Source organism: Carlito syrichta, unplaced genomic scaffold, assembly GCF_000164805.1.
Source record: "Carlito syrichta isolate Samal-C Ts95f unplaced genomic scaffold, Tarsius_syrichta-2.0.1 Scaffold305688, whole genome shotgun sequence".
NCBI classification, from domain to species: Eukaryota; Metazoa; Chordata; class Mammalia; order Primates; family Tarsiidae; genus Carlito; species Carlito syrichta.
Genome location: NW_007249784.1, coordinates 433,974 through 443,494, shown reverse-complemented (window position 1 = coordinate 443,494; position 9,521 = coordinate 433,974). Strand labels below are relative to the sequence as shown.

General features: G+C 51.6%; 1 protein-coding gene across 1 annotated transcript in view; it reads right to left on the bottom strand.

Moving 5' to 3' along the window:
• Positions 1-2,391: 2,391 nt before the first annotated feature.
• DNAH2 (dynein axonemal heavy chain 2) overlaps positions 2,392-9,521 on the bottom strand; it is a 112,682-nt gene continuing 105,552 nt past the window's right edge. The window contains exons 79-87 of the mRNA XM_008062346.2: positions 5,267-5,458; positions 4,924-5,108; positions 4,460-4,688; positions 4,234-4,385; positions 4,000-4,114; positions 3,335-3,511; positions 3,163-3,237; positions 2,858-3,008; positions 2,392-2,723 (exon numbers count right to left, since the gene is read on the bottom strand). Coding sequence (XP_008060537.1) covers positions 2,569-2,723; positions 2,858-3,008; positions 3,163-3,237; positions 3,335-3,511; positions 4,000-4,114; positions 4,234-4,385; positions 4,460-4,688; positions 4,924-5,108; positions 5,267-5,458 — 1,431 coding nt within the window. The 3' untranslated portion in view covers positions 2,392-2,568. The remainder of the gene's footprint in view (positions 2,724-2,857; positions 3,009-3,162; positions 3,238-3,334; positions 3,512-3,999; positions 4,115-4,233; positions 4,386-4,459; positions 4,689-4,923; positions 5,109-5,266; positions 5,459-9,521) is intronic.

The following is a 9,521-nucleotide window of genomic DNA, read 5'->3' as shown; positions in this document are numbered from 1 at the left end:
GGGGGGGGGGGGGTGAAGCCTCGGGAAGGGGCGCTGGTACCCACTCGCTTTCTCTGGGGGAAGCAACCTAAGCCAGAGCCCTGGAAGGCAGCGGCCGAGCAGATGGGGCCGGAAACCACAGCTCCGCCCAGCCCACCTGGGAGTGTGGGGCGCCAGGTGGGGGAAGGTAGGGAACAGGTAGTCGACCTTCCCAAGCGACGCTGGGCCTTAATGGTCGCGCCACCGCGAAAGAGTGCACACCGACCCAGACGTCTGGGTCCCGAGGGACTGAGGAGCGCAGCCTTGGACTAGTTTACACAGACTCAAGGCTGCGGGGCGGAGGCGGGGGGCGTCCGACCCGCCGCGCAGGCGCAAGGGGGTGCTCGAGCGCGTGCGGTGGGAGGGCGGGGTGTGGGCGCGAGCGTGTGGGAGTGCACGTGCGGGTCCCGGGCTGCTACCTCCCTTCCTCCACCTCGTCCCCTCCCCTCTCCCTTTTCCTGTCGCTTTACAATGCCCCTTCCCCATTGGCTGCTAGAGCCCTGATGTCAGGGGCGTCCGCTGGAGTGGATTGGGTGGACGGAAGAGTTCGGGAATCTGGCTCCCGAGTCGTGCTCTCCAGTTACTCTGGCAACCGGGCAAGCAACCCCTGGGAGGGCAGGGGAGGCGAGGTGAGCGCGGCGCTCCGTCCCGCCTCCCTCCGGACAACCGCCTAGTCCATTCCCGTCACAGCGCAGCTCGCTGTTGCCCCTCCTTCCTCCCAGGGTTCTTCCTGTCCCTGGAACCGGGCGTCCTGCCCTCGACCTTCCCTACAATCTCCAAGATCCCCCACTCTCTCCAACCCCCACCTCCTGTCACAGCCGTAAGCCACAGCAAACAGGAAGCGAGTCTACGTTGCTTAGTAACCATCCCGCGTGTCCCGCTCCCCACTATTTACCCCAGCCTGGAGAGGAGACTGAGTCCCCAGCCCCCTCCTCATCCTGTGGCCCACAATTTCCTGTGAGGGGGCCCAGATGACAGGAAGCCAAAAGAGGCCTTCAGCCTACCTTGGACCGGGCCGGGGGGCTTCAGCCGCTTTCACGGTTACATCCCCACCCTCACGCCCCTCAGCTCTGGGTGTGCGTCTCGCCCTCGCCATCTCGTGGCTGCGTTGGGAAAGTTCGGCACGGAGAAGCCGTGAGAGGCGTGCGAGGGCTAAGGCGGCCGAGACGACAGAGTGGGGGCAGGACCAGGGCTGAGGGACTCGCGGGGAGGCCGAGTAAAGGGGCAGGTGCGGCGGGGCGGAGTGGGATGGGCAAAGGCTACCGCTGGGGGGTTCCCTGGGCGCCTGCTGTGAAGGTCAGGGCTGAGGCTCACACACCTCACGGTGGAAAGAACTGGAGGGAGACTTGAAGTGGCCCTGGGACTGGAGACACACCCCTGTCTGGCCACATCTGACCTCAGCGGACCATCGCATTGGCCTGTGGGCAAACTCTGCCCTTTAGCCCTGCCCTTCAGTTGGGACCGCCGCGCCCCGCCCCGGTGTCGGAAGGGGAATCCCAGCCCAAGGGGAACTGGGAGTCCTTTCAGGCCCCTCTTGACATCCGCAACCCAAGACCATTGCCTCCCAGTTCTCCCCCCACTTCTGCCCCGCTCTGTTTTAGGGGGCTTGCGCGTACTTCGCACCAGTCTTTTCCCCAGTGCCTTTCCCAAGTCCCACACGTCCATCTCCACCAGTTCTACCCCTCCTGCGACTCAGGCGTCCCGCCCCCGTGCACGGAGACAATTTCCCTCCGTCCGGACGTCCTCGCAGTTCCCCGTTACCTGGTTCTGGGGTCCCAGGTGTTCCGGCTCCCCAAGGCCTCCCAGGGGGTCGAGCGGGCCCCCCCCTCCCAGGCCGGGGCTGGGGGGGGCGCTCCGCCCCGTGGCGCAGTTGGATTTTCCAACACAAACACCGCACCCCCGCTCCCCAGCCCCGCCCCTTCTAGTGGTCCCGCCCCTCCTCGCGCCGAAGTCCCTCTCTCCGGCTCCGCCCCGCCTTCAGTCGGTTCCTCTTGTCTCAGCGCCAGTGCCAGGTAGGATGGCGGGTGCGGGGTGCAGGCTTCAGGGTGAAGTAGACGGGGTTTAGTCCCGATCCCTGCCTGACAAGCCCCTTTGCCATTTGTATCACGCGCCCTTCCAAACTGTGCCCCGCCTCATCCACACAAGTCCGGGCCCAAGATTTAGCCACACCCTCTTCGGGCCCCGCTGCCCAGACCTTTTGTTCAAAGCCACGCCTCCTTTTCTCTCAAGGCCTCCGGACTTCCTTCGCTCCTTTCGGAGCAACCCACCAGTAGCTCCTATCCTCAGTAAGGCCGGCTTCCTCCCTCCGCAAACCCCCACTAAGCTATTGAGAGACTTAGGGCATGTGGTCGCAGGTGTTTTACTGCACTGAGCTCCAATACAGCTCTTCCACCTTTATGGCTATCACAACTAGGTATCTCCAGGGCTCCAGCACATGCCGAATTCAGCCAAGGTCAATGCCTGAGTGAAGTCGAGCCTCGGTCTGAGGTGCAATATCAGCGTTAGCTCCTAGAGTCTCGGTCTTCTCTCAAGCCGGAAGAGGAGGCCTCCTCAGTTGTCCAGGCTCATCAGTAGAGCAGTGCCCCTCTTGATCCAGTGATCAGATGTCATGGCCCCAGACCGGAGGTCAATGCCGATGACGAAGGAGGCTCGGTCTGAGCTGCCTGCACGGTTGGGATAATAATAGCAGGGACAGGAGTACATGCCTGGGGAAAAGGAGAGAAGGAGTCAGGCCCCTGGAGCCTACGGGAGAACAGGGCAGGAACAGGTATTGGGAGAGCTGGAGCAAAGAGTGGGCTGGGATCCAAACAGGGCAAGCAGGTCTGGGGAGCCGTCCCACCCTTAGCGCTCTTCTTGCGGCTCTCTGCAGGCCGGAAGTGAATCGTGGGCATGAGACAGACAAGCTGCATGGGCTCTGCCTCCACCAAGCAGGAGTTCTTCCGGTCCCAGCCAGCACCCTCCAGGTACAGGCCCCGAACCCAAACACCGTCCTGGGGAGAAATGGGAGCAGTTTTGGAGGAAGGCTAGACTCTCAGTTGCCAGCACCTCGACCTGCTACCCCTCTTCTCCCTTCTCACCCAATTACTTCCCACTTTTGCTCCTAGCACCCTTCTGCTCAGAGCCCCAAGCACATCTGGCTCCCACCTTGGGTGGATACACTAGGTTGCTGTCATCCACAGTGGAAACGATAAACTCCCAGGAGAGGCTGTCCACTGAAATCTGGAGGTTGAAGGTGAGAATAAGGGAAGACCCCAAAAAGGAGAGCAAATACATATCCTCAGCATCCATCCCCCTTCACACTTTCCACATTGCTCACGTTGTTTTGGCGAGCTGAAGACTGCAGCACAGCAGTGAGGAAGCCAGTGGGAAAGGTGAAGCCAGACAGCCAAAAGATCACGGGAGGCCGGGCACGGTTGGCCCACAGTTCAAACTGCTCCACACGCATGGCCAGGTCCCGGGTCCACGCAGCCAATGGCTTTTGTGAGGGATATGCCTGAAGGAGAAGGCAGTGTGTGTTTATTCATTGATTCAGTCATGCATTCAAATCCTTATTTTGGGCACCTGGAGCAGATATGAGAAGATGATGCAGTGTCAGCCCCTGTTCCCCACCTACAGTTGGGTGAAGCATTCCAAAAGCCAACTCCCAGGAAAGAAGCATAAAATGGCAACAATTAATAACAATCACCACAGTAATATTAATCAAGTACCGTTAATGAAGCACCCTACTGAGTGGTATGCACAGTAGTGGGAATCTTTGAAGTATTCTTGGAAAGGTTAGTAACTTGCCTTGAGTAAGTCTGTAAGTTAAGTTATGCAAAGCCAGTCAGAGAATGGCAGAGCCAGATTTCAACCCTGAACCTGTCTAGCTTCAAAGCCCAGGCTCTGCAGTTTGCTGTGCCTCTCCAGAACCAGGAAATTAGGGGCACAGGGGTGAGAGGGGAGCTCACTGTTGGAATGGGATCAACAGTGGTATAATCTTGCCTTTCCCCAGAGTGGAGGAACCTGGGCATCAAAGATGCAATTGAAAATCTCTTCCAAGCTTGTAGACATGACGATGAGGCCCTGGATGCCTTTCTCTAGGTCTGTCAGTGAGAACCTGAGTAGGGTAAGTTGGAGTGTTAGACATGGGCCAGGCCTGGGAAAGTCATCCTAGCTAGCGGGTGAAGGCCTTTCCCTGCCCCCTCCCATATTCTACAGAGCCCCTCTCCATCTTACAGGATAGTCTGCATCAGCTTGTTGTATCTCTGGATCTCCTGCAGAAGGACCACATTGAGGGGGGAGGGATCAAGAGCCAGCAGTTTTCGGGTCCCCTCATAGTCGATCATTTCAGGGATCTTCTGCTTCACATCAGTGGCCAACTCAAGGACCTGAGGAAGAAGGAGCTCTGAGTGTAGCCCTCTCTTCCTCATCACTTTCCTCCCTCAGGTATGTCTCTTCATACCTTCTCTTCCCGGCTCTGGCCACCAGCTCTGGTGGGTGTAATCTGGGGTTGCAGGGAAAGCAGAGTCTCAAAGAGAGTTCGCGCCTCTGTGATCTGGGAGGCCACGTCAGCATTGGGGTGCTGGCCAAAGGCCTCAGGAGGGTCCATGCCAGGTAACAAGCTGATGTACTCCTTGTAAGAGGCCAGGCTTCCATCCTTGGGGATGAAATAAGTCTCCAGTACTGACAACCTGGGGAGCCACAGCATAATTACCCTGTGTTGTAGGGACTCAGACTTGCCAGGCCGAGACCCCAGTCCCTATGCTTGTTCCATTTGTCCACCTCCCTGCTCTTGCTTCCCCTCTCGATCCCACAAACTCAGTCTTCTCCCAGTCTCCTGTTCGGAAACACTTCCCCTACCCCCAATCCAGACGCCTGGTCAGTTTGTGACCTCTGGAGCCCTGCTCAGTGCCACCTCCCCCTCACCGGTAGAAAGGAGTTGATAGAGCCTGATCACAGAAATAGTCATTTATGTAGGTGGTAAGCAGGCGCCGGTCCCAGTCATCTGTGACATGTCCACCGTAGTTGACACCGGCAATGAGATACTTGAGTGCATCCCACGGCGTCTCCTCGTACTCATCCAGATAGAGGCTCAGTAAGTTCTCTGACACCTGTGGCAAGCCCCCATTCCCATTCACAGTTATGGCAGGAACCCTTCCAATGGGGCTTTAACACAGGCTTTCTGTCAGTAGATATTCCCACAAGGGAGCCATGGGGCAGGAAGTGTAAGCAGAGAGGGCTGGGATGAGGACCCCTGGTTAGCACAAACCTCAAAGTCGGAATCATTGAAGCCATAGATAATGTTCCAGCCAAGCTGAAGGAACTTTTTTCGTTCAAGTAATACAGAATGGAAGAAGCAAAGTGCAAACAGCAGCTTCTTATATTTGACAGGTTTAGAGCAGCGGGAGAACTGTGGCTCCAACATCAGTTGGTAAAGACGTGTCATGTTGGCTTTTAGGCCCTGGGGACAATGAAGTAGAGGTGGGGTGACACGAATCATACTCAGCCCTGCCACTAACACCACCATGTACAGTTGTAAAGGTTGTTCACTGAGCAAATGGGTGCAGAAGGAGTGAGTGGAGGCTGAAATCTAGCCCTTGATCTGCGTATCAAGATGTGCGCTCATTCACAAGGCTAGGTGCCTTTCTTTATCTAATTCACACATAGGCACTTGCATAGGCTAATGGCAGCCCTACCTTCTTGTCCCCCCAACTTTTGATCCTTTCAGCCATGATGTTCTCAATGGTGAGTAGGCCAACTCAATTTGGGAGTGCCAGAAAATATGAACAAAGGCAGACATATACATGCAATTAATTAACAAGAATATACAGAATTGTGTGCAAGGTTCAGTGTAGATTAAAAGGCCATAGTAAAACATCAGGGAGGAACATTCTGTGTGATTGGCTTTGCCAGGCTTCATGAGCAAGTTGGGACTTATACTAAGCCTTACAAATGGGAAGGAAATGACTAGACAAGAGGGTCTTGGTTTCCTGGAGATGCAAGGAATTAAAATAATAAAGGCACAAAGGAGAGAATAAGTGAAAGGATGCCCCTGGCTGAAGCCCAGTGCAAGTGCCCTGGTGGGAAAAGGAAGGCCATGTACAGATGGAGATGAAGTAAGAAGAATGGTAGTTTTGATGCATTTGTACTTGACTCACCAAGCTTCATGGAGCCATTCTCTATCTTAAGTGGGAGAACAATATGCTTTAAGAAGATTTATCAGCCGGGCTCGGCGGCTCAGCCTGTAATCCCGCGCCTTTGGGAGGCTGAGGTGAGTGGATTGCCTGAGCCTGCAGGTTCAAGACCCGCCTGGGCAGGCGAGACCTCACCTCTACAATAAAATCAAAAAATCAGCCGGGCGTGGTAGCGCATGCCTGTAATTCCGGCTACTCGGAAGGCGGAGGCGGAAGGATCGCCGGAGCCCAGCAGGCCGAGGCTGTGGTGGCCAGGAGCGGCCACTGCACTCCAGTCTGGGCGACAGAGTGAGACTCCAACTCAAAAAAAAAAAAAAAGTACAGATCTTCCTCATCAACAAGGGTACCTGTATAATCAACGTTTATATACCTAACCCTGTACTTAAAATTTATATTGGAGAATAAAAGGCCTAGAATAGCCCAAAGAAGAATATGTTAAGAGGATTTGTCTTAACAGCCATCAAGAGTTTTATACAGCTATATGGTAATTAAGGCTGAAGTTAGCCCTTAGGATAAACAACTTGACTAATGAACAGACTGAAGGACCTGAAAACCTACACATATATGGAAACACGATTGAAAGCTGGGCAGGTATTACAGATCACAAGGGAAATGGTGTACTAGTCAATAAATGGTACTGGGAGATTTCATTATACAGTGTGGAAAAATTCAATAAAATTGGACCACTACCTCATGCCACACTCAAAAAAACCAAGTCCAAGTTATTAAAAACCTAAATATGAAAGTCAAATTATAATTTTTTTTGGAAGGCAGGTATAGGAGAGTACTCTTACATACTTGGAGTAAGCAAGACCTTCTTGAACAAGACATAGGAGTACACACCACACACACACACACACACACACACACACACACACACACACACACACACTTTCATAAAAATTAAGAATTTTTCTTCACCAAAAAACAGCATAGAGAAGAGACAAATTACCAAACACATAACGGACAAAGAATTAGAATCTGGACTATATGAAGAACTACAAAAGATAAAGCACAACATTAAGAATAGCAGCTTCTTTTGAGTGAGGAGGGAAGGTGAGATTGGGAAGAAACATGCCAGGACTTTTTTTTTCTGCTAATATTTTTCTTTCTAAAAGGGATGATGGCACATAGGTATTCATTGAATCATGAGCCTTTATATCTTGCATATATTTTATAAATAGTATTTTGTATCTACTTAATATCTGATTTTTTAAAAAGACTGGATAACAGGAAGTGATACACAAATATACTCCAAGGCTAGTCCCCAAACTGGCAAGTGGGGGCTGTGGTTACAGGGACTTTCTTGTTTGAAAAACTCAGATGAACCACTGTCCCCTTAACTATTGGGCTGACTTTGAATATTCTGATGCAAAAATTGGCCTTTTGTAGGAAAACAAAATTGCAATATCTGATCCTAGAAGGGATTCTGTATGGGGGGGATGTATAAAGGATATTATTGGGTTATTTGACAAAGTCGCAGATATATAATAGATTAGATTAAAATATTGTATCAATGTTACATTTATTGAAATTGGCAACCACACTGCAATTATATAGAATATCCTATTCTTAGAACTGAACTCTTTACAGTGAAATACACTGAAGTATTTAGTGGTAAAGAGCCATGATATATGCAGCGCATGCTCAATTGTTTGGAAAAAGTATACGTGTGTATGTGCATGCGGAGGGAGGGAGGGGGAGAGAGACAGAGAGAGAATGTCAATTATATGGCCAATAAAGCAAAATGTTAACAACAGATGAATCTGGATAACATGTGACTGTTCTTTGTACTATTCATATTCTCACAACTTTTCTGTAAGCTTAAAATTATTTCCTAGGCCGGGTGTAGTGGCTCATGCCTATAATCCTAGCACTTTGGGAGGCCAAGTTGAGAGGATTGCCTGAACCCATGGGCTTGAGACCAGCCCGAGCAACTTGGCAAGACCTCATCTTAAAAAAAAAAAAAAAAAGTCCAAATAGTTTAAAAATATCAGCCTCTTTGTCAGCTTCCAAAAAAAATCCAGTTATACCAAGTACACCTGAACTGTCTACTTTCTTTTGTTGTTGTTTGGTTTTTTAAAATTTTTTAATTTTTTGAGTTGGAGTCTCACTCTGTTGACCAGGCTGGGGTGCAGTGGCACACTCACAACCACCGCAGCCTCAACCTGCTGGGTTCAGGCGATCCTTCCACTTCAGCATTCCAAGTAGCTGGAACTACAGGTGTGTGCCACCACACGCAGCTAATATTTGTTTGGATTTATTGTAGAGATGAGGTCTCACCAAGTTGCCCAGGCCGGTCTCAAATCCACAAACTCAGTCAATCCTCTCACTTCCACCTTCCAAAGTGCTGAGATTACAGGCATGAGCCACTACGCCCAGTTTGAACCTATTTTCACAGAAGATTTGGCAGGTGATGGAGAGACTCTGCGGTTCCAGCAGGCAGCGTTTCTCCCAGTGCTCCCCAGGCGGGTCAGGACCGAGGGCCCTCTCCCCTTTGCACCTTCCTCATTGCAGAGTCATCCTAATTCCCCTCATCCTCCTCCTAGGTTTTCTCTCTTATTATGAAGACCTAAACAGCGCCTACCTGCAAAAGTGCACACCTCCTCCCACCACAGGATGCTCAAGCAACAAAGGCTTCTAGCAACCAAGGCACACACCTCTTGTAGAAGGCAAAAAACGGTTTTGTTTTGTTTTGTTTTTTGAGTCAGAGTTTCCCTCTGCCACCCAGGCTGGAGTGCAGTGGCACGCTCATGGCCACTGCAGCCTCAGCCTGCTGGGCTCAGGTGATCCTTCCGCCACAGACTTTCAAGTAGCTGGAACTATAGGCGTGTGCCACCATGCCCAGCTAATTTTTTTTTTTTTAACGGAGATGCAGTCTCTCCAAGTTTCCTAGGCTAGTCTCAAACCCCTGGGCTCAGGCAATCCTCTCACCTCAGCCTCCCAAAGCGCTGGGATTACAGGCTGAGCCACCGAGCTCAGCTGAATCTTTTATTTGTATGCATGTATGTATGCATTTTGAATCCAAGTCTCACTCTGTCACCCAGGCTGGAATACAGTGGCATGATTACCACTCACCACAGCCTTGACCTTCTGGACTCAGGCAATCTTTCAGCCTCAGCTTCCTAAGTAGTTGGGACTACAGGCATGCACCACCACACCTGGCTAATTTTTTGAATTTTTGTAGAAATGACATCTCCCTTTTTTCCCTAGGCTGGTCTCAAACTCTTGGGTTCAAGCAATTATCCTGCCTAGGCCTCCCATAGTACTAGAATTATAGCCATGAACCACCTACCACAACTAGCCTTGACTTTTTTTTTTTTTTTTTTT